Consider the following 24,847-nt stretch of genomic DNA (forward strand, 5'->3'; position numbering starts at 1 on the left):
CGGCAGGGCCGCGCCCCGCCCCGAGCCCGCTCCGCCCCCGGCACTGGCGGCGGCTGCGCGAGGCCAGGTCCCGGAGCGAGCGGGTTCTGTCCGGTGCCCTCCCGGCCATGGAGGCGGCGCGGCGGTGGCCGCTGTGGCTGCAGGGCCTGGCGCTGCTGTGGGGCCGCGCCGTGGCGGGGCTGGAGCAGATCCGCACCACGGTTCCGCCGTCGCCGGCGCAGGGTAAGGAGGGGTGGGCGGCGCGGCGTCGCTCCCTTCTCTGCCCGGGTGCGGCCGTGCGGCCTTCCCGGGCGGGCCTGGCCGGGGTCCGCGCTCGGCCCCGCGCCGGACAGAGCGGCGCGGCGGCGGACGCGGGCTCGGGCTCGCCCCGAGGCCTGCAGGGGCCCAGCAGCCCCCGGAGCGCCATGAGGAGAGCTCGGGGCTTGCCGTGGTGCTGTCCCCGGAGCGCCATGAGGAGAGCTCGGGGCTTGCCGTGGTGCTGTGTCCGGCGGGGTCCCGTGGGCCGGGAAGGAGCAGCCCGCTCCCGGCCGAAGGACGGGCTGATGGCGCTGGGGTTTGCCCGCCTGCGAGGCCCTGGGGGTGTCCGACCTTGGCACGGAGACAGCAATCACAGAATCACAGGAGCAGATTGGAAGGGACCACAGTGGTCTCCTGGTCCAACCTCCCTTGCTCAAGCAGGGTTATCCTAGAGTACACAGTCGCCAGGGTTTGTTCAGCCCTGGATGATGGTGAGGAATGTGGCTCAGGAGAAGCTGACGGAGGTGCCCGTCCCTTCCTGTTCTGTTGGAATCATTTATCTCTTCGCTGCTCTTAGCAGTCGGGTGGTGAAGCTCCTCCTCTGATTTAGTTGCCGCCAACAGATGTGACCACAAAGGTGTGTGTCAGGTTGGCTGGCGTCAAATGTGGGTATCTCAAGTGCGCCTTGACAGGTGTGTCTAGATCCCAGGTAGAGGTGTTGAATTTCCTTTAGTGAAGGGTTTATACTTGAATAGGGAGCCTCCAGTTTTTTGAGACAACTTGAAGCAAATTAGCCTTACTAATTGATGCTCAGAAAGCATGTTTGTTTGGGTGTTTGAAATGTCACACTGGAAAAGTAATGAAGTAATTTTTTTAATAAGCATGGTGGTACTCCATGTTGAAAACTGTTGGAAAATTTTTGAGTATAAACTGAGAACAGTTTCTGAACCTGCGACTCTTCAGTTGGTTTTTTTTTGGTACATGGGCTTAACAGCACTTAGGCTGTGAATTGGTACCCGTAACAATTTAATTGTTACTGGATTAACTGGTAAGGGGGTTTTCTATATGCATATATAAATTAAAGATGAATATACTGGTACATAAAATGCATTTAACGTTTAGTATCAAAAATATTTAATAGTTAATTATGAGAAGAAAACATTGAAATATATAGTTGTTTCACAAGCAACTCACTCTACCTCAAATTGACAACTTGTTGTGACTAATGCTCCATTTGGAGATCTTTTCCTGTGCCTCAGGTGGAACTTAAATGTTTTTTATCTCTCTTTGCTGCAATTCTCCTGGAATGGAATTACTGAGATTTCATTACTTCAGTCAAAATTATTGCTTGTATCTAGGATTAGGAAAAAAAAAAAGCTTAAATATTGTGATAAATGCTTGACCTTTTGGAATAAAAATAAGTATATAATCTCTGTATTTTTGTTCATTTTTCTAGCATGTTCAGCATTTTCCCAGAAGTCCTGTGAAGAATGTCTAAAAAATGTTTCGGTAAGGTATTTTAACATCTTTTTTGATTGATAAGAATTTCCATTTTATATGAAATCAAACTGTTAGGCTTTCTTAGGCTGCTTGTGTCTTATTTAAGTGATAGAATCAACTGATGTGTTGCTTCCCATCTGTCACACGTGATGCCAGTGTGCTTTCCCTTTGCCAGGGTTGCTCCATGGTTTGCTCACTCAGGGTGTTCTGTGCTTTGTCTGGAGAGGACAGACCGAGTCCAGGCTTCCAGTGTCAGTGTGTGCTCAGGGCTTTTACAGCTCACCTGAGCAAGTTGATCTTGCTGCTGCCTCAGACTCATCCTCATTTTGTGGACAGCACTTGGTTAAATGTCCATCTAATAAACTCAGTCTCAGGCATTTAAAACACCTTTTCTTGTGTTGTTCTAATAATGCACAACATTTATTTGCTAATTAATGCAAATGATCTGGAAGTGCCTTTCTCTAAAGATGCTGCAAGAAGTGCCTGTAACTGAGGCAGAGTGTGCTGGTCCCTCCACTGACTCTGTGCTGGAGACTGCCAGGCTAAGCCACTGTTGATAGCAAAGCGTATTTCCAATGAGATTGCAATAAGGCAGACATTTAAATGTTAGAATTTGTGTCTCTGTTCTTTGCTAAAAACTTCTTTAGCTCTATGATAAGGATTGTGATAGGCATGCAGAAGGCATAATCCCTGCAGAGCAGAAGTGAGAGATTATTTCAAATTCAAACTTCAGATGTCACTGAAAAGAAACATTTCAGGAGTCGTGAAGTTGCATATAAGTTTCCATTACTGGAAAACTTTTTCACCAGGGAAGACTGAAAAATATCTGAACTGACCTGCTCGTCTTATGCATATTTTGGCTTTAAGGGAAAAATATTAATTCAATTGTATTGGTGATCGTGTTTTGTCAGATTCTTTTATCATTGAGAATGAGTCAACTGAAATATTTTCTTGTACTTCAGTCTCTGCTCCAACCAGTAGCTGTGTCAGATTCTGCCTTTTGGGTTAGACACATTTTCAGTAGTTAGATGCAGGAGTCTCTGTATCAGAGGGATACAGCTGGCCTTTCGGGCTCCCAGTTGTCGCCAGCAGTGTACAGTCATTTGGACTAGAAGAGACCTCATGAGCCACCTAATCTAGCTTCCTACTCAAAACAGGGTCTACATTATGTTCAGAGTTTTAACAGTGACTTTTATTATCTTTTATTATGCCCCCTATTAGTTACTATTTTTGAACTGTTAATTCTTATTAAATATTTGAACCAAAAAAGCATGTTCTCATCTAGCATCTATAATTAAAAGGACACAGTTTTTGCAAAATGAATTCTCTTTTCTTAGTTTTTTTTCTTGATGTGTCCTTATGGGTATGTTTAAATTGTACAGTCCGCCAACTATAAAATAGTAATATATTTTTCTTTTGTCCACGCTTTTCAAGAAAGCAGAATCTCCTACAAATGGTTTCCTTTGTATTTAATGTTTTGTAATCTATTAAGAGCAAGATAACAGGCTTTGTGTAATTGAGGATGTATGGCAGAGATGTTCTTGATAGTACTGTTAGATAAAGCATAGTTCCTGGCTGAACTCTTTTTATAATGAATCCTAAAAAAACATGTCCTGTGAGAGATTCCTATTGCTGTTATTCAAAACTATTTCCTTGTTTGAGTTGTGTGGTAAATGATTTCTGAGTATTTATTTTAACAGCTGAAAACCAGAACCTAAGCTTGATGCTTAGAGATGGCTTCAGAAGCAGAAATGTTGTGCTGGAATTTTATCTATAATACACATAAAACTTGAAATTTTAAAAATATCCAGATATGTGAACAGATATGTGCAATTAAGGTACACAGAGTGCTTTGCAACTGAGACTGGATGAGGCTGTATTATTCATTACCTTGCAGCAAAAGCTCCTGCAGACTTTAAAGAATTCTTTACTGTTTTCTTTCTGTTGATAATCAAATGCAAGGCTGAAGTAAGATTATAGGTATATTTTTATTCCTTAAAGATATGAAGTGTTTTAAAATTCAGCAGTCTGAACAGTCAGCAGTCTGATTTTGTGTTTTATATTTGTTAATTCCAGTATTTTTAAACCCAAAGCCATTTTACCCTCAAGTATGCAGAGTACCTCAATATGTTTCCAGCTATTTTCAGGCTAGTGTTACTTGTAAGTACAAAATGTTCTTATTCACCATTCAGTTTAGGTTTTACTGAGAAATTGCATGAGGACTTCTGTAGACTGTTGAAGACAAAGCACTTCCATTTCTCTAGTATTACATTCACATGAGAAGACTGTCTTTGGAGTGGTGCACTAAATTGTTAACTGTTTTTGAAGATTAATAACTTGGGCTTTTTCTTGTTTCTTTTGCACAGTGCCTTTGGTGTTACACCAACAGCACATGTATTGATTACCCTGTAAGAAGTATTTTTCCTCCATCTTCATTGTGTTCTCTCTCAAATGCTCGATGGGGAGTTTGCTGGAGTAGGTACTAATTTTACTTTTTCTGTAGAGAATTATTTATGAGTATGATTAAAGTAAGCTTGCTAGAGCTGTTTCCTTATAATTTATTTGGAGGTGCAGGGCGAGGAGGCAGTGGTTATGATTTGGAGCCATAGCCCCAATCAGTGTAGGTATGGTGATGCAATGGCTTTAAAGCATTTTTACTTTATTTAAAATTTCTGAAAGTGTTGGATGATTTGTCTAGATCCACAGTTCTGTAATATTCCAATGGCAGCAGTGAACCAATACCACAGGAATAGAGTCACACAGAAATTCTTGAATGCTGTTTTTGCTTAAACAACTGAAATAACAGTGAAATTGATGGGTACCAAAGGCAATGTAGATGAGGTTTAAAAGGAGCATGCATGGTGCCACTGTGGGTTGTAATCCTGCATGGTGTAATTGTTCTTCAGTTTCCATTTGCTGTGCATGTTTTACTACAAAATACACGACTGAGCATGTGCTGCCATCAGGGTGAAATATTTGGAGGTGTTTTTGTACTAATGTATGTACAGATCTAGATTCAGACTAGACTGGAACAGAGAACACCTAAGGCATGGGAAAGCTTCTTGTGTGAAGCAAGAGTACAGCTTGAGTCCAGCAGAGCAAAGACTTGCTGCTTTCTGTGTGTTTGTGCATGGACACGAGGAGGCTGAAGGACAAAAACAAGTGGGGGTGAACGATCAGTGACACTGTTGACCGAAGAAAGTTACCCTGCTTAAGGCAGAAAGATTTTGCACTAGTCTAAATTTAGGGTAGCAGAAGTAGAAGATTGCTGTTAAAGTGGAACATGCAAGTTTCTGAACACTACCACTTAATGACTGCTGCAGAGTGACTAGATGAAAAAGTACAGGTAAACTTTATCAATTCTATGTTCTTAGAGAAAGGCTTTGTGCTTTGTTTTCTGAGAACAGGCATTTGTGCTTAAACTTTTGTTAGAGTTTTTTAGGGTATGATACGAATATCATTTCAGTGATAAAACTCACTTTTAAGAAAACTGGGCTTGCAGTGTTGTAGTAAAGGCTTTTATTATGAAATGTTTAGCTGACTTTTTTCTGGAAGTGTGGAGGGCTGACTCCTGCCAGTATCTGAGTACTCACAGAGCTGCTTGCTTCCTCCCTCTCTCCCATGGCCCCAGTGGGATGGAGGAAGAAAAAGGAACAAGAGCAGAAAACCTCCTTGATTGAGATAAGGACAGTTTAAAAAGGGAAGGAAAAGGAGGGAGAAGAAAAAAACAGAATTTTTTTTACCACCCCTCTTAGGCAGACATGCTCAGCCGGTCCTCAAACAATAAGTGCCCATTGGAATTGGCTCTCCCCTTGGAAGCCAGTTCTGCCCTCCACTTACCTGTCCTTTACCTCAGATTTTTTCACTGATCATGACATTATCTGGTGGCCAGTTTGGCTCAAGCCTTCTGTCTGCATCCCCCCCCCGACTTCTCTCACTCTCTTGCCTGTGTCCAGCCCTCCTCACTGGGGGGAATAGAGGGAAGGGGGCAGGGGGGAGGTGGGAAAATATTTTGGTGCTCTTCAAGCCTGTTCAGCAGCAGCTGAAACATTGGTGTGTTACCAGCATGTTTGAGCCAGAAATCCAAAACCCAGCATCAAATGAGCTGCTATGAAGTAAGTTAACACTCTCAAACACACCAGGTAGAGAAACATTCTTTTCTACTGATACTCAGGGTGGTCTTGACAGTTTACTGCTGCTGTGGAAATGGCTTCTATGTTCTGTGCCATTTGTGTTTCTAAATTGACTGTAGCTTAAACACAGAATGAATACTTCATAATGGAGCACATTCTCAGTAAAAAAAAAGTAGAAAAAAACCCCCAAACCCAAACAACAAAAACACCCTCAAATATGCATTTCCTTAATAGGTTTTTTACAAATTACAAGCAGCAATATGCAGTGGGGTTATATGGGACTGTCACCTACAAACACAGCACAAAAATTAATTAACTTGTGATGGTGGTGGTGATGTTGTTTTTTTTTCTTTTAGCAAATAAAATTAAGAGATGAATGTTGTTCACCATTGCTGAAAAGGAAGGTGAATAGTGCAGCTTTCAAAGTCAAAAACAAATTACTGGCTTCCAGTTACAATTTTATATGAATTTCTTGTGTTGACAGATTATTAATCAGAGTGAAGTGAAGAACTTGTGTGTAATACAAGGTAGCTTAGTTGTGTTGGGTGTTTTCATGAATAGTAAGCAGATGAAATAGGTACTGTTGCCAGGAGTGTAGACTGAAAACTGACAGTCTTTTCCTTCACTTTAATAGGTCCAAAAACCTTTTTTGCTTCAGTTAAGTAGTATACTTTTGAAAAAAATAAATTTTGTTTAAAACAAATTTTTTGAAAAATTTTTGCTTTATGGGATGAAGTATATTTGTTTGTAACTTCTAGGGAAGTAACAGAATGAGATATGTGGTTTTACTTACTGTCTATTCAGTGTAGATTATTCATGATAGCAAAGTTTTAATGTGGGATACTGCATTTCATCTGGGGTAGTTCAACAGAATCATGTTTTGCATATAGGGATGAACAAGCATGTGGGAAGGAAGGGACGAGTTATCAGAAAGATAAATGTTACTGATGGAGTCTAACAAGTTGAATATATTCATGTTTTTCAGTAAACTTTGAGGCTTTAATCATTGCTATGGCTGTGGTAGCTGGACTCATTCTGGTGTCACTCACAGTCTGTTGCTGTTACTGCTCTTACTGCAGAAGGCGTTCCAGGAGGAGGAGGTAAACATGTATTTGTTTTCTGTACCAACACTGGGTCCTGGTCTTCCCTATCTACCTACAATTTTTACTCTCCAGTATACTGAGAATATTTTCATTTGGAAGCAGTTTTGATCACTTTGCTTTATTTGTTTGAGAAAGACAACAAGGTAGGAGATATTTAGTGACAAGTAGTATGACACTGGAAATGTTGCTGGAATGACACTGAAGTGATTTTTCTAGTGGTAACAGCACTGATGTGTCTGACTTCAGGTAAGCTTTTGCTTTACATTTCTACATATTACACTTTCTTATTAACATTGGACATGAAATCTTTCAGTGACCAAGTAAATCCTTGCTTCTTCTGATAATGGTGTAAATAATTTCTTTCAAGGCAAGCTCATGGTACAGCAAAAATGGACCAGGTGAGTAGAAAGTAACTGAGCAACAATGTCCTATATGGCACTTGGTATCCATCTTTCAAAGTTGCTCTAGGATCTGTCAGCAGTCATTATATAAGAGATTAACTGTCTTTGCCAATTCAAAAAGATATTCTACATGTAAAATAATACTTCTTTGCTCTAAGATACTAAGAATAATTTACCTATTTTCAAGGAAAGTAGTACTGCAAAAAATTAAATGTTCTTGAGATCTTGGAGAACTTGTAAAATTTTTTTTAAACTCACTTCTCTTGAGTAGCTGATATTCTTAAAAGGAGGGAAGCAGTTGATGAGTAGCTAAAACAGGTATGTCAGTACTGTGGTGTGAAGTGGGACACACAACATGCTTCCCTTTATCACTCCAGTTTTAAAGCTTTCTGGACAGTGTAGTTTCAGCTAGCTCTGTTCTTTTTGTCTTTCAGTACTTCTTGTATGAATAAAATGGCGACCTTATTTCTTGGTTTGAAATGATTCCTATATTTTTAAAATACCTTTGACTCACTCCTGTTTGAGATTTGGTTTTGTTTTTTTTAAAAGAACTTATGTAACTGTACTTTTTTTAGTGCTGACCTTAAAGCCAGAGAAATACAGTACATCTGTGGCTTTAAAGAAATGTGAAAATAATTGTAAATAACATCTCATTCTTTTCTTTCTTCCCCGAGAAAGAAGTGTGTAAGTGTGTACCTGTTCTGTTGGTAGGCTGGTATACCAAATCTGCCCTAGTGCAAAAATGAATACTCTTTAGCCCTGTGCTGATAAGCCCTGGAGATGTAAAGAACAGGTTTAGATCTTACATAAGATCTGCCAGCGTCCTCTGCAGAACAACTGAGTAGGCCCCTGTAGCTGACTTGTCAGCAAATAAAGCTTGAATCCTGTGAAAAGAGATATTTGTGCTGGACTTCAGTTTTAGTAACTAAGTTGTCAATCCATACTGTAACATCTAATTCTAAAACTAGAGGGTTGGTTGAGAATCATCTTATGCCAAGACTCCAAAGGTGTCAAACTTAATCTTGTCACCCTTAGAGCATTTAAAGGTCTTGTCAATCTGGGGTCCAGCTTATTTCAGGAGGAGTCAGAATGTGTTATTACACTGAAGCCTGGTACCTTATTTGCTTTAAGCCCAGTGGTTCTCAGCAGGAATTCTTTTGCTGTCTTCTTCCTTATTTTTGGGGACTCATTTTCCACAAAAGAAACTTTTTTTTTTTTTTGTGAATAGGAGGAAGGAAGGGTTGTGGAAATGTAGTACTGCATCTGTTTAGCTGATTCTTTTTTAGATGTATCCTCTGAGCTCTAAGGTGTAACCTTGTTTTGCAGAAGTATCAGTGTTTCTTTAGGGAGTTCTTCAACTGTAGTGTTTTAAGTGTTTGAGAAGCCTGAACTTAGGTTTTCCTTGAACACAGAGAATACTTAAATGCATCATCCCCCACATCAGTAATGCAGTTGGCTCATCTGTGTCCGTCCTACCCCAGGAATTCTAGCAATATTGGTGCATAGTTTTTATTTTTATCCTGTGATTTTGGACTTCTTAAGGTCTGCTTCCTTGTACTTGGCAGTTCCATGAACAGCTATTATTTGTGAAACTACTAGACTCTCATGAACTTCAGTTATCAAACATGCTTTTATTTGTATAATCTCACACTTTCTGAATTTGGAAGAACAATTCATTCCAAGTATCCAGAAATCAGAAGATACTTAATACTGTTGAATTATAGGGAAGAAATGTATTTTCTGAATCATACATCAACATTTGATTTATTTGATGCTTTCATATTTTGCAACACCAATTGTGAAGATTATTGCATAGTTATAAGACATGGAGTCTCCAGTAAAACAGTTTTACCGAAGGGTGCCCAAGAATGGGAGCTTTTAGTCATGCTGGACATGCTGATGTGGAGAATTGATTCATTTTCCAAAAGAGTCTAACATTGTTTTCAAATAAAAGTGACCTGTTGCGTGTGTTTCCTGCTCCCCCAAGATTTTTTTAATTCTTTAGGTGGTAAAAGCTGGAACTAAGAAATTTGTTTCTGAAACATCTCATGGACTTTTAAGTACTGGCTTGTATTGAAATAACTAAAATGTTGAGAGAGATATATGGACTATTTGAGCACATGGAGGAATTGAGTTCATATTTCCAGAGCTGAATGTGTCTGAATTTTGTGTATTAGAGTGTTTGACATGCTGTAATTAACCACTGGATGTCACTCTTGCTTAACTTGGATCTTGGTGGCTGCAGATGAGTGGTAATGCTGCTTAGGTGTATTAATATTGTAATTATTCAACTCAGACATCTTCAGAACTTTATTCCCTTTTGGAAGATGATTAGCACCTAGCAGTTGTCCATTTACTAATTACTAATTAGCAAGCATGGCAGTTGTCCATTTACCAATCCTGAAGAATCGTCATAAATTCTGTCAGGGAAGAACTAATGGAAAAATGGTTTGACAATTTGCTTTAGAGTCCTTCAAGTCTTACACAGTCTGTCTAATGGTTAAGTGAAACTGAGCTTTCTGCAAGGCAGGACACAAAGCTAAAGTGCAGCAGAGAATTCAGTAGAGCATATCTGCACAAGCACAACTCAGATGTACTGTGTAGGTTCAGCATTTCCCAGAATCACACAGCTGACGCTCAGGTCAATCCTTGCTCGTTCCAGAACAGACTCATTTCCTGGGGGCAGCTTGAGATTGGATAGTAATGGTTGTTGGATGTAGTAATAGTAATTGTTCTGGCATCAAAGGCTTATGAACCATCAGTCATCTTCCAAAGGACAAAAATGGACTTAACTGTGCACAAGCAGAACAGTGACTCTTAAATGGGGTGTGACACATGGGGAAAAGGGCAGTTAGGAATCCTGCTTCTGGAACAGTCTGCATCCTCTTCCTAAGAGGCTGTAAATAGTTCTGTGGAGGCTGAAGGGCATATTACTGCAATGAATAGAGCATTTGGATATTATAAAATGTGAAAAGATAAATTCACAAACTTGTAAATCAAACTTACTCAGCTGTGAAATTTTACATGGCTATGAAGTAGTAAATAGTGATAGTTAGCAATAAAGTTGCTTTTTCCTCCTCTTATGCTTTCCTTCCCTCATTTTTCTAACAGACTAGAGGAAGAAGAGGAGCAGCTAGCTAGGAAGAGAGAGGAGAGAAGGCTACAGTCTCTTCAGAGGTAAGTCTTGACAGCTTCATCTATAGCTATACACTTCCTGATGATGTAGTAGTATTCTGCCTTTCTAAGAAATACATGGAGTACTAAACAAAGAGGCATTGTGATGTTAGGCATGACAGTGTCAGGTTTTTTACAAAACAGAGCTTTATTATGAGATTGATGAACCTGATTAGGAGCTGTATTGCTTTAAATGAACAGGGAGCAAACAAGTTGATGCTCAGTGAGGCAGGTACCATGACTGCTCTGTGCATCATTGCAAGGTAATGACAAACATTATCCAAGAAGAGAACAGATGTAAATTTGTTTTCATAAACATCTGAATTTGTTAGCTGAAAGTGGCAGACTTGAATGTGCATCAAAGGGTAAGAAATAGATGTCCAGTTCAGGTAGTATGCTCACACACAGTGTCTCAGATGTTATGCTGAATATTTGCAATGGATCAGAAGAAAGGGGAATTCTCTGCTTGTTAATCCAGTTATAACTAGTCACAGCATAGTAGGCCGAGTGCTAGTATGAACGAGATGTTTCTCCTATAATGCTTTTGTTTCTTTCTAAAGAGGAGGGAACCAGTTAGGAATATCAACAGTTTTTTGTATGCCAAAACCATGTACCTTGTGATGAAATGTACATCCTTAATCATGCTGCTTTGTTTAGTTAAGAGAGTACTTGCCTGTGTTTGTTTTAAAGCAAAGACTTCTGACTACGTGCATAATGGGATGATTGTGTTCTGTAACCTTTCCACTGTGATTTGTGTATCAGCTTGGTACAGTTAATCTGTAGGAAGTCTGATGCATCTGGAGTGTAAGGTGTGCTGTGCACACACCAAGCAAGTGGTGCAACCTAGAGCTAATATCAGCTCCATTCTTGAATTCAGCCTAGGAACAGAGATCACTGGGAGCAGCTGCTCTGCCAGAATGATTCCTGCAGCCTTATTTAGAGCAGCATTCCTCTTTCCCAGCTTGTCTCAGGAGTGTGTCTGTGAAACAGAAACTGCTTTAATTGCAGGAGCTTAGCAGCAGCCCTGGGGTGTTTCCATGTTCTGAACATGCATACCAATTGTGTGTGTGGCTGGGGGTCATGGGAAAACACGAGGAGTAAGCCACTTCCAGCACCTAGAGCACCTCACCCTACCCACTGCCTGCTTCCTCTAAGACCTTTGGGGAATGAATTGCTACTAGCAGGCTGTAGAACAAATTAATATTCTCAACAACCCATTTTTGACAAGCAACCTGCAGAGGAAAACACTGCCCTGTACTGTGTAGTCCTTCCTTTCTACTGTGAAGTTTTCACATAGTTTGTGAAAATAGCTGAATAGATGTTCAGATAAATATCAGATAAATGTTCAGATAAATATGGGAGGAAAATAGGCACAGCATTGACCTTGTGTCTATCTGGCTTTGTTTTTTTCTTGTCATCTTACATGTTGTTTGTTTTTTCTGTGGGATACAGCTACTTCAAATACAGCTTAATCGGGTCGTGTATGGTTCATATCAGTTGGCAATGAAAGGTGAAGAGGACTAGCCTGAGCTTCATTTCATGATTCCATTAGTGAATGGTAAAAGCAAAGCAAGGAGGCCCAAGTTCCATAGTGTTCCATGGAAATGTTTTTTTGTGGAAGGTTTAAGATGATTGCAGCACCTAGTATTTTCTGTCTTTCAGATACACTGTAAAAGTCTGCTTTTTAAGTTTTATACTTGTTTGCATTGAAATTCAGTTAATTATGGATACTTCAGTGTCTCTTTGGAAGATGCATATGAAAGTGAAAAGTAAGGGTAATTATGTTGGCTTTCTACTTGTCTACACAAGGCTGAAAGTAGCTGTCAGTTTACTGAGAGGGTTGAAAATCACTGGTGATGGTTTGAGTTTGCACTTACAGGGAGGGGCATAAAGAGAAGGATGTCTGGAGTTCAATTTTGGACTTAAAACAGGTATCTTATTGCATAGCTTTAGTCCTTTATTTGACTTCATCATCTCTAACATGGAAAATCATTTTTAAGTATAGCATTGAGTAGTGAGTCTTTTTCTATACACTCAATTATTTACTGCTTCAAATACATGGTATTTGTATTTTAGGTTAGATTTATATAATTTATAAATAATTACTTGTTTTAGAATTTTATAAACAAATGCTAAGCAATAAGATCTAGTGCCAAGTATAAATTGATAGAAGGAAGAACAAGGAGAGAGGCCAGGGAAAGGATGGCAGTTTATTTGTGAAGAATCAAGTATGGAAAATTATTATGTGAATTGTTAGTATTGGGAAAAATACTTCCTCAGCTTATGGCAGTGGGGACAGCTTGCATGAGAAGCCAAGACTTCAGCATGTATAAGATGGAGTAATAGCAGCAGTGTTAAGAAACAACCAACTCAGAAGACTGAAGTGACTTGAGCTGATCATCATGTGAGATGTGGGTGGTACAGTAACTCTGGGTGGCTGATTCAGGGACTGCCTGTTCAGAGCTGTGTCTGGTTGCTCTGGGTTGATGTGTACCTAGGCCTTATTTACTGAGCAAGGATTTACTCGTGGGTGAAGTGATGCCTGTCAGTTTGAATGTTTCACTGATATTAATGGTTTTACCCTTCAAACTTAATTAGATGTTTGGTGGTTTGTTTTGAATAGCCTAGGGAAGTATCCCTAACCTTTCTGAGGTTTAAAGCCTACACAGCTTGATTTTGCACCATCCCCTTCTTAAGCAGGTGCTTTCTGAATTCAGAACTGATTCACACTGGCTGCTGAAGTACTGAGGTTTCAGTAGCTGAAACTGCAGCAATGAGTCTTCAGACAGGCATATGCAAAACAAGGAAGAAATGCCATTAGTACCACCTGTAATAAACTTGGTTTGAGCTCACAAACTATACAATAGAAGGATTTAGCTTTATTATGGAGAAGGCTGCTTTAAGCAGAATTTCTCTATTCTCTTCCTGAGATCCCTTGCCCCATATAATATCTTCCTGTTATGTACCACAGAAAGCAGAAATCCTGTTATCAGGTTACCTTTAGTGGGTAAATTTGTCTCCTCTTTTTTCTGTTCTCTTCAATGTCTCAATCCTGACTTTGTTCTTCTACATGAATTTCATTCCCCTGACTCTCCAGCCTCCATTACTGCATTTTGGCCAGGTTGCTTTGTTTACTATGCTGCCTGGGCTTAATAATGCAGGGGGTTGTAAGGGACATGGGTGTCTCTGGGAAACAGTAGTGGAAGCTTTTGAGTCTGTCTTGTTTGGTTTTTCTCATTGTACTTTATCTGCATGCTTTCCCAGAAGTGCAATTGCTGGAAAAGGCCACTTCAACCCTCAGCTCTGTAGGAAGCAGGATAATTGCTTCTGAGGACACACAGGGTCTGATTAGCAGTAGGAATTGTTTGGAGGTGGAATATGCATAGGGCAGATGGAATCTTTGGTGAATTAAGCTGTCAGTGCTTAACAGCTTTCTGCTGAATACGTGCAAATTGGAATCCGGCAGAAGTCACAACTTGTCTAACTGGGTTGAATTTTGACAGGGGGTAGCAAAGGGTGCATTTTTTTTTTTAATTTTTGTTAGAGGAACTTTTTTTTCCCAAATTCCATGTCTTTTCCTCAAGATACATAGATCCCGGCTCATACTCATTAAGCAGTTGTGGTTTTTGTTTGTTTTTTAAAACAAGCAAAATAGATCCTTCCTTTGTAATATAGGAAGCCTATCTGATAAAAGATGGAATTTTTTCCATTTAAACATATTTCATTTTTCCCCCCTTCACCTTTGCAAAAGGGAAGGAGAAATCGACTCATCAGACAGTTGGTTTATGTGAATAATTTAAGTTTGTCAATTTTAGATACAGCCTTAAAAACAGTCTTACGGTCAGACAACATAAAAACCAATTTATATTTAGCACAAGATTTTAATTTATTCTCTGCATGGATGCCATGCAGGATTTTAGAAAGCAGTAGTTTCACTTACACTTGCTGTACATCTTAAGCAAAATAGTAAAACACCTTTTTATCCTTTTAGTGTGACCATGTTCACAGGGGTTCTTGGATGAGGGAGGAGACGAGAATGTTGACTCCATGATCAGAAGGCTTGATTTATTATTTTATGATATATATATATATTACATTATGACTATACTAAAAAGAAAAAGAAGGACAGGTTTTCCCAGATGCTAACTAAGCTAAGAATAGAAAGGAAAAGAATGACAACAAAGGCAGCTCTCTCGGACTCTGTCTGAGATAGCCCGGTCCTTGATTGGCCCATTAATTATACACATCCAAGATGGGCCAATCACAGGTGGACCTGTTGCATTCCACAGCAGCAGATAACCATTGTTTACATTCTGTCTCTGAGGCCTCTTAGCTTCTCAGGAGGAAAAATCCTAAAGAAAGGATTTTTAGTGAAAAGATGTCTGCGACACTTTTAGAATTATTAAATTGAATTAGTATTTCAAAGTATGTTCTGTGCAAAGCTAAGTTTTACAATTATGCTCCCTGCTTGAAAGCATTAAGGAGTGTTCCAGTGTAGTGTACTGCCTTTTTTCTTGTGTATAGATGAACACCTCAGTGTGAATGTGTGCATATATGTGGATGCTTTACTTCTACCTAGAAAAGTGTTTCTTTTTATTGTCATACATCTTATGTTCACATTAAATTATGTTGATAAGAATTTGTGGTAAGTCTTATAGACACAGTGTATGTAAATACTTACAGATTAAGTGTAAATAGAAAGATTATATATATATATATATATATATATATATATATATATATATATATATATAAAAAAATATATATAACTGCTAAGTGTGATTTTTTTTTTAATTGTTATGTGATTAGTAATACTAATGTAAAAAATGCTGATGTCCTTTTTGGATGTAATTATAGTTTGCTTACAGCTCAAAAGAGTCTGAATGTTCTTCTGATGCCTTTATTTCTTGTAGGAAACATGAAAGAAAAATGAAGCATGATGAAATACGTAAGAAGTATGGTATGTATCATCTTGTTTTGATACTCTGCCTAAGTTGATTCCTTTTCCCTAATGATTGTTAAAATTCACAGCAGAAATAACCTGTTTTATGAGCAGCAGAAGTGTTAAAATTCACAGCAGAAATAACCTGTTTTATGAGCAGCAGAAGTAACCAAGCCCAGTTTTCTGCTGATGCCTGTCTTCTGACACCTGATTTTAGCATGTTTATGCTCCTGTTCTCTTCCTGCACTAACTGTCCAACTGGGCAAGAAGACAGTGTGCTTGGGATGGGCACTTAAATATATTGGTTAAAATAAGTGTTTTGTTCTGTCTGTTCCTAAGTAAGAAGACTGAGTTTGGGTGCTTTTTTGTTTGTTATTGAATGTGATAAATCAGCCTACTTGAACTTTGCTGCTGGAGTCATGGCTATTGAAGGAGGACAGACTGACTAGTAGATAGCAAGCTTTTTAAATCAAGCTTGAAAAAGAATGGTGGAGGATGCAGCCTAATGTAGGGATAAATTATTTTTTTCTTTGTTTTTAAGTGGAGCTGTGGTCCAGTTGTAGAAGAATATCACATCACAAGACTGCAGGACCTGCTGTGTTGTGTAGGGAGCTCTTATTATGTAGGCTTGTCAGTGCTTGCACTTTTCATTTGATTTGTTCATAGGGTTAACAGTACTGTGTATTCAGAGACAGATCTGCTAAAACTGCTGCATTTTTTATTATGCAAATTGCACTAATGTCAGAGAAGGTGTTTCTAGGGGTCTGAACAATCACTCAAAGCTGTTGATTTTCATCCTCTTGTTAAACTGATTGGCAGAGTCTAGGAATGCCTTCATGAATCTGCAGCCTGCCCTTTGCCTGATGCAGAAGTGATACAGACAAACTCTGTAGGGAATTCTCTGCCTGGAGAACATTTGTAAAAGAATGATCCTTTGCTGGAATGGAGGAAAACTACACTGTGAAGCTTGAGCTACTGAGGAAAGAATGTTGTAGAAACTGGAAGTAATTTTTGTTAAACATCAGTCAAGGAAGTTTTTCTGTGGTATTTTACAGGAAAATTAACCCTGTATCTCAACCACAGTTCAGTTTCAAGAGTTGTTTGAGTGGTTGACAACAATAGTCCAGATGTGACAAAAGCAAACAAAATCCAAGCACAACATAAAACAATACAGGCTTTTTGTGATTGTTTCTCCTTAGAAGAGACCTGACAGTCAATCTCAGCAAGTTGGAATCATTGGGAAAGATCTGGTGAAGCACTTAGGGCAATGGCTGTGTCCTCACAGTAACTTGCAGCACTCAGTGCAGATGGACCTTTGCATCTCTGGATGCAGCCCAGATGCAGTCCTGGGTGCAGAATTGCAGTTCCCATATCAGAGCCCTGCACTGGGGTTCAGGGATGTGAAAGCTGCATTCAGTTATGTTCTGCTTTGAAACCAGTTCATTTGTCTCTGCATGGCCATACATTTTACTGAAGACAGTTGTCTGTTCAGTGCTCTACTTCCAGAGCTTTGTGGGGTGCTTTGCTGGATCTTGTTGGAGTACTTGAGTTCCCTGAAATTTAAAACTGTGTAATGCAATGCCTTGAGAATACAGACATCAAATTCAATAAATCAAGTATTGCTTGTAGCTATACTGTCCACAGTCATAGGAGAGCTACGTGTCATTTTGCCTCCACTATCAATGAATAAATGAGAAACAAGTTCATACGTTCATTGTGTTAATGGAAAGTGTTCCTTCTTGTAAGAAGTCAGACATACTCACTTCTTTCTTCACTTAGGTTTTGCAATGCAGCTTACCTGCACAAGATTGCAATTGGACTATGAAACTTAAATTTTATTAGCAAATTTCCATATAAAGTTTATTGACAGGTTTGCTGTATTGCCAAAACAAATATTAATTTATATTATCAGATATATCAATTTAAGGCCTGGAATCTCATAGTTAATTTTTGTTTTTAAAAAAAAAATTAACTATCACATAACATACTTAGCACATCCTTAAAGGATGTATGTAACTAAGGAAAAATTAAATACAAAATATGTATAAATTTTGAAATTCAAAAATATAATTGCTTTTGAATATAAGGGTTGCATTCTGATAATAGACAAATGGTGGTCAGAATAATTCCGTGAGACTTGGGTCTTCTGTCACATTTTTTACTGTCTAGAAAATACAGATGTTAGTATATTAAACATAATCTAATAAAAATTGCTGCAAATAATTATGGAGGCACTAGATTATTTTGCACTCTTACAGACTGCAGAGAGGATTCTCAGTTAAGTAGGCATGGATGAGTGGCAGAATGACAATGACTTTGTTAACCTGACTGTAGATAAAGATGATGATGCCCGAAATTTCAGTATTTGGTTGGCTTTAAGGGAATGCCTTTTCCCATTTCATCCCCAGCTTTCCATACTCCATTTAAATGGTAATTACACATTTATAATGCACTGCAGGTGTCACTCTAGCCACAATCCTTTGGGAGCATTGGAAGCAATAGAGAGCTTTAGCAACCAGGAGTACACACTTTCAATTGTTTCTTTGTTGCACAATTTGATAGTATTTTTCATTTGCTCACATATATGAATGCAATATGATTACACAAATTATATGTTGACTCTTAGGAAAAATTTAAAGTAGAATTCGGAGTACTTTGCAGCTTGTGTAGTACACAAAGGAACTACAATTTAATTCCTGCTGCATTTGCTTCTATTGTGTGTTCAGTATAGCATTAGTGAGAAGCTGCTTTATTATTTATTTATTTGAGGATTTTGCAAAGTATTAGTGGAAGGATTTTTTTCATTTAATTTTTGCAAAATGATTATCATTTCATTGCTTTAGTTCTGCAAAGGTTTTGATTAGCTATTTTAATGATACATAATCCTTTCTTTTTTATTTTATGTAAGGCTTTGGTTTTTATATTCAGTAGTTTATGATGGTAAATGTTTCTTCTGTTCAAAGTAGATACTTTGTCTTCACCTTTAGTGTTCTGAATGCAAGGCAGGAGAACCATACATTGCCAAACACTGAAAGCTATTTAGTTTATTTGTTAAGAATACAGTTGTTAATATGGGGGTCTAGAAATAAAGAGGAAAAGTTTAATAAGGGATGAAGACAGGCAGCAAACTAGGTTGGTTTTTTTGTTTTCAGTTATACACAGTCTCGTGTAAGTATTTCAGTTGTTAATTCTCTTTTTTGGGCAGTGTTGATACGTGATGAGAGTCAGATCTCAGTGACTGGGAGCATGCATAGTTAGTATACAATATAAATGAATATGCTGGAAAGAGGTATTAATTTCTTTTGACCATTGTTTTGTCATTTCATATTTACTAATATGCTTCATTGTTTCCTATAAACTGATGTAAGATACTTGACTACTATACCTTTCAAATTTTTGAGTGTTTCATAGATGCTGCTAAGTAGGTCAGATACTAACCTCAAAACGAAAGCAAATAGAAGTAAGAATTTTAAGTGACCTGTGTGCCAGTATTCAAGTTCACCAGTGACATGCAATGGACTTGATTGCAAACAAGGCTCCTGAAGATGCAAACATCTGGTTTCTCTGAACCCCTGAGGGTAAATGACAGCTTGGGTAGTGGCTCTCATATCAGACAGGAAACAGTGGAGAGACAACTCCTGTCTGGTTCCAGGCAGCAGCAGAGCTTCAGCTGAACCAGATGTGCTGCCCCATTAGCATGGGCTGCCAGCTCCTCAGAGTGGCACTGGCAGGGCAGCTGTGGCAGCTGACAGAAAGTTTTTGTCATGCTCCTTTTTTTGGATGTCTCCCCATATAGTTTTTTCCACTTACTGGAGCCTGATACTTCTTCAGTAAGAGTTGGTGCAAGTGATGAGCTGCTGTCTCACTCCTCTTATGTAATCTTATGATGTACTTAAAATTATGAGGATAAAAGAAATTTAAATGCTAGATGCAGGCTTGAGAGCAAGGCTGAAAGCAAAGTGTATCAAGCATTGTAACCCCTGGTTATCCTCATTTGGAAGGAATCCATTTCTCTTGGAGTCCCTTTTTCCTGGGAGATCAATTTCTGAAGTCAGAACCAAAAATATTCACACTGGATTGACCCATAGTTCTTAAAGTCTATTTAGTTTCAGTATTTTGTGATGAAACAGGTGAGAGTACTTTTAAGTTAGGCATATTAATTCCTGATTGGTGTTGATTAGATCTGTTCATTCCTAAACATAATTCAGTAAAATTAAAGCAAGTACTACTGGGAATTGCATATGGAGTGAGAAGTAAAAATGACACATTCACTTGAAATATGAGGATTAGTTTTCTAAAATGGCTTTTAGCTGAGTGTTTTGGGGCAGGGGAAGAGGAGAGTATATTCACTCCTCAGAATGATGTAGGAAAGGTTTAGCAGGATTCTTACACGATCCTCTGGTTAATTTGAAATTGGCAGTACTGGATGTAGAAAATCTTTTGAAATCCATTGGGTTTCAGCTGTTCAAGCTGTAAAGAACAGTATCAAGTGGTTTACTGTGCTACTTTCAGACCTGTGAAGTCTTGAGTATGTGTCCTGAATGAAATAGCAAAAAATATAATAAGCACTTGCCAGACTCTACAGAGAAAAGTCTGCAGCCTATGTTCATTTTGTCAGGGAATATGGTACCACATCTTGCTGCTTTGTGGAAAGCTTCTTGAAGTTAGGTGCATTTATTTGTAAATGGAACTTAATGAGTGCAGGGAGTTTATGCAATGGTAATTGTAGTAATAGTGGTAATTTCCAGTATTGATGCTGATTTTTGGTAAATGTGTAAATGTGTTTTGTGTTTCAAAGGGGTGAAATACAGGAGTACTGCAATTTTTTTTTTTAATTGGACTACTCAGTTGTGTTTCAGGTAACTAAATATATTAGGAGCCATATATCCTAACTGCCAAAGTATTATCAAGTCTGGAGGAAGGGTGGGAGTGGTGACAATCTGGTATTAAATAAATGTTTCTTCTCTCTTTGGGCTGGGGTTAAATTAATGCAGGAATATTACCTGAAGGGCTGAAGGTTGAATGGCAGGCCAAGGATAAGAGAGGATTTTTTATTGCGTATTAGTTTACTTGACAGCTAGAATAGACATAGTGGACATCACAACTGCTTGTTTAAATGCATGAAAGGTAATACTAAAATCTGAGAAGTAACCACATTCTAGAAGCTTAAAATAAATAAATTTCAAAATCTGAAAATATTGTAGTTTACTTTTGGCAATTATATCATCTAAGCACATTCTTTTTAAGCAAATGCTTAATTTTTGTTTATTTATTTATTTTTCCAAAAACAATTATAGAAATGGATAGTACCTCTGATACAAGTTATTATACCAGGTAAATAGACTATGTGTCATGTTACCTGGCTGAAGCTTTAAAGATGTTATTGGCTTACTCCTTGGACAAGTAAGGGTCATATATATGAGGGATAGTTTGGATATTAACATTTTGCAAGTTGACTGCTTGTAATCTTGTTTATTTGAGTGATTATAGGACTTGTCATATTTATTCTTTATTCCAAATATTTACTGTTCCCTATCAGGTAGTTAGTGGCAGTAACTGATACAGTAATCAGCCCTGAGCAGTTGTGCTGCTTGACTGGCATCTTAAAATAACCTGGCAGTTCAAATGAAGCTCACCAACTGTACAAGGTAGGCAATAGTGTAGTCTGCCTCCAGCACCATTAGGTTTTGACTTCCAGATAAAACTGTGAATGTTCAATATCTGTGTGCAGGTACATGTGGAAAGAGGTATGGTGTGAAAAGGACTGAGAGGAGTTCTTACAAGGTTTGGCAGTGACTAGAAATATTTTTTTCATTATTGTGAATCTGAACATTTGTGATTTGGAGTTGCTCAGCTGCACTGTCCTCTGTCTCCACACTTAGACAAATGAGCTATGGAAGAGTCCTTGTTAACACATCAGTATAAAAACCTTGGCAGAAAAGATAGCAATAGTGTCCTGTCCTTTCATAGCATAAGGTCAGCCTCTGCACTCTTATAGGACTCCTTTATTTTCAGTCTCCTGCCTACCCCAGCTTTAAAGTGTGGTTTAAAGCCTCTTTGACATTATTTTCTGTGTGGCACAGTGACTGCTCAGCTAACCTATACAGAGGATGCTCTGCATATCCAGGCACTCAGCATAATTGGATGGCTTTGCAGTGCTTGCTGTGACAGTATTCTAGTATAAAGTCATTAAGAATCTTTGGGAGGGAAGCATAGTGTAACTTGGATTAAGTGATGCTCTCGTTCTGGTCCCTGGTGGTTTTAGTGCACATAAGAAGTGATCTTCATTTTTTCTTAGAGATTATTGTCCTGTTGCAGATAAGCTGTAAGTGGCTGAATGTGACAGATGGTTGGGTATAATTGAAGTAGAACTAAGTCAAAGTAGCAACATCTTACATTTTAAAAGGATGATGATCTTATAGTCACTTGCATTTATAAACTGGCCACTCGGAATCTGTTCTTCTTGAGACATCTCTATACTTTGATTCTTTTCAACTTGACTCTCATAAGTGCATTTTTTGGGGTATACCTCACAGATGAGAAATGGTTTTTCTGTAATAATTTTTCATAGAGAAATCTTCTCTCCCTGCTAAATCACAAAATACTTATTTGTTATTATTGTCTGAGAAATAAGAGTGCTTAAGAAGACTTCCAATTTATTATAGTACTTGACTGTCTGGGTAATAGAGCAGTTATTACAAGAATTGCCTTTTGGATTTGTTACATGCACTTACCAATAGCAGTGAAGTCAGTAACTCAGAGTTTTTCTGTAAAAAGAAAATGATAACTGTAGTCCCATTTTGTTTTACAGGTCTTCTCCAGGATTCTGATAACCCTTACAGCAGATTTGAGAATGAATGAAGATGAGCACCTTCCACAAGAGCTGTACTCCAGAATCCAGGAAGACAGTTTGTTTTCATTAGCCCTTTGTGCTCTTTCACTTTTGTTTTTTCCTCTCCAAAGTGTTTTTTCCTAGTTGTAAAACTAGAAGCAGCTAAAGACTTTCTGAAATAACATGTTTCTATCTCCTACATGTATGGAACTAATTTTCCATAAATGTTTTTTGTTGTTGAAATGTTCACTGAAGTTTATCTTTCCTCTTCTTAAAATCTATATTTTATTACTTGACTTAGATGGTTAATAGTCACAATAGTGTGATTTTGAGTTCAGTCTTAACTGCTACTTAAAGCAGTTGTTCTCATGTTCCTAAATAGAGATTTATATATATATATATATATATATATAAAACAAAAAGCAACATGGAAGCACAGCTCCACATAGCAGAAGTAGTTGATGAAAAATACATCATGCATATTCTTGTGGGTGGAGATTCTTTTGCCTGGAAAAGCATTTTCCAAGAGTGTAATGTGTAAGGGCTGACAGAGAGGAGCATATTTGTCTTTGAATAATTAAATTCAGTTGTGGGAATGTTAATATGTACTTCAAATACAGTTAGCAAAATTGTAGGAAGGTTGATCTTGAAACAAACGTAGTTAGGTGTTCCTAAATTTAAGAAACATCAGCCTGTGTGAGCACTTTCTTCTGCAAACTTAATGTATATTGAAAAAAACAATAGTATAAAGTTGCCCAGATTACCAGGGCTGACCCTGGCCAGCAGCTGAAGCACTGCCCAGCTGCTTCCTCCCTCCCTTGGGGGGATGCAGGAGAGAATGGGAACAGCAAAGGGTTGAGATAAAGGCACAGTAGGAGAAGGAGGGTACAGGGAACAAGTTCTGCCAAGGCAATTGCCACCTCCCAGAAGCAGACCTCTGCCCAGCCTCCCCTCCAGTTGTCTTGGTGAGCCTGGAATAGGATCAGTTTGGGTCAGTTTTGGCCAGATGTGCCAACTGTGTCCTCTCCCAGCTTCTTGCTCCCCCCTGGCCTAGTTGCTGGAGCAAGCAGAGTGGGGGAGAAATGAAACCTTGATGCTGTGCAAGCAATGCTCAGCAAAAGCCAAAGCAGTGGTGTGTTACCAGCACTATTCTTGCCACAAATCCAAAGCAAAGCAGCACCATAAGGGCTGCTATGAAGAAAGTTACCTCAGTCCCTGCCAGAGCCAGTACAATAAGTAGGCAGTATTTTTTTTTAACCTTTTATTGTTCTTTTGGTATTTCCATGATGTGATTTATTTCCTGTCTTACTTTTCATAGAGGTGTTTCCTTGAGCACTTTTAGTAGCTTACCAGTATGATGTGAAAAGCAAAGAGCTCTTCTGTCCCCCCAGTCTAATGTTCTTGTTTATTCTGCACACTTTAAATCATCTCCCTTGCTGTTTATTATCTGTTAAACAAATGTACAGTATTGAAGATGTTTGTGTTATTTTTGTCCACATTCCTAAAATAAACTCTTTAACATCTTGAATATGATTCTGTTTACTTCTGTTCCATACCATTTTAAATTAACTTGGTTTAAAAGAAGTTTCTAAGTATGACTTTGGAGAAGGAAAAAAGTGCATCTTTGCTGGTTGTCTGTGGCAGGAATTAGATCATGCCTGTGGGTGAGGATGTAAATTGCCATTCCTTGCAGTGTCTAAGAACCTGCTTAGGTTTAGTAAATAACACTTATCACTGGTTTTGGTACAGTGTTCTTTCACTGGCTTTACCTCTTCATACTGTTTCTCTGTACAGTTTCTCAGGAATTTATATAAAAATAGGTTTCCTACTTTCTGTATCTGTATTGTAATTAGTGTTAATGAAATACTGGTCTGTTTTTTCTTTTTTCTTTAACTCACATTTAGCGCTTTATTAGTAGGCACTGTGTTTAATTTCATGTTTCTTTATCTGTCAGCCATTGTCAAATCAGAAGTATTATTCAAATGCCTGTCTCAGAAGAATGATGGTCTGTGATAAGAGTGAGTTGATAGTGTGGAAATGAAACATGCTGATGGTTTTCCCTGGAGATAACTTTTGCAAAAATGATGAAGGTCTGTCTGCTGTCTCATGACCAAGGAGTGACATTCCTGACTTAATAGAAAAGCATTTTTCTTCAGCACCTGCTACCGTGGATGAAAGGCTGTTGTGTATTCTATCAAAAAGGGCAGGAGGAACAACCTTTCTTACAATTTCAAAGATGGTAATGTACTCAGAGAACCAAAATAGTTGTGGCAGTTGTGGACATGAAAAGGTAATGACTGTGGTCAAATTTACCTTATGGTAAGCCTTAACTTTGTACAAAATGTTAAGCTGGGCATCCAATATGGTATATTTTTGCTTACACAGTTAAGACTACTAATTTAATGAGACTGTTGTGGACACCAGCTTTAGAGCTTAATAGAAAATGCAAAAATCCTCACAAAATCCCTGGACTTTTCAGATTATTTAACCTTTCTTTTCTGTGTTCATTGGAGCAAATAATTGGA

At 38.5% G+C, this 24,847-nt stretch overlaps 1 protein-coding gene across 1 annotated transcript; it reads left to right on the forward strand.

The window, feature by feature from the left end:
• The first annotated feature begins 49 nt into the window (after positions 1-49).
• PTTG1IP2 (PTTG1IP family member 2) lies at positions 50-23,850 on the forward strand. Its single transcript, XM_066553140.1, has 7 exons — positions 50-222; positions 1,694-1,746; positions 4,104-4,212; positions 6,856-6,970; positions 10,486-10,551; positions 15,462-15,508; positions 22,302-23,850. The coding sequence occupies exons 1-7, from the start codon at positions 108-110 to the stop codon at positions 22,349-22,351; spliced, it is 555 nt and encodes a 184-aa protein (XP_066409237.1). The 5' UTR covers positions 50-107; the 3' UTR covers positions 22,352-23,850.
• The last annotated feature ends 997 nt before the right edge of the window (positions 23,851-24,847 follow it).

Source organism: Molothrus aeneus, chromosome 1 (genome assembly GCF_037042795.1).
Source record: "Molothrus aeneus isolate 106 chromosome 1, BPBGC_Maene_1.0, whole genome shotgun sequence".
In the NCBI taxonomy this organism is placed as follows: domain Eukaryota; kingdom Metazoa; phylum Chordata; class Aves; order Passeriformes; family Icteridae; genus Molothrus; species Molothrus aeneus.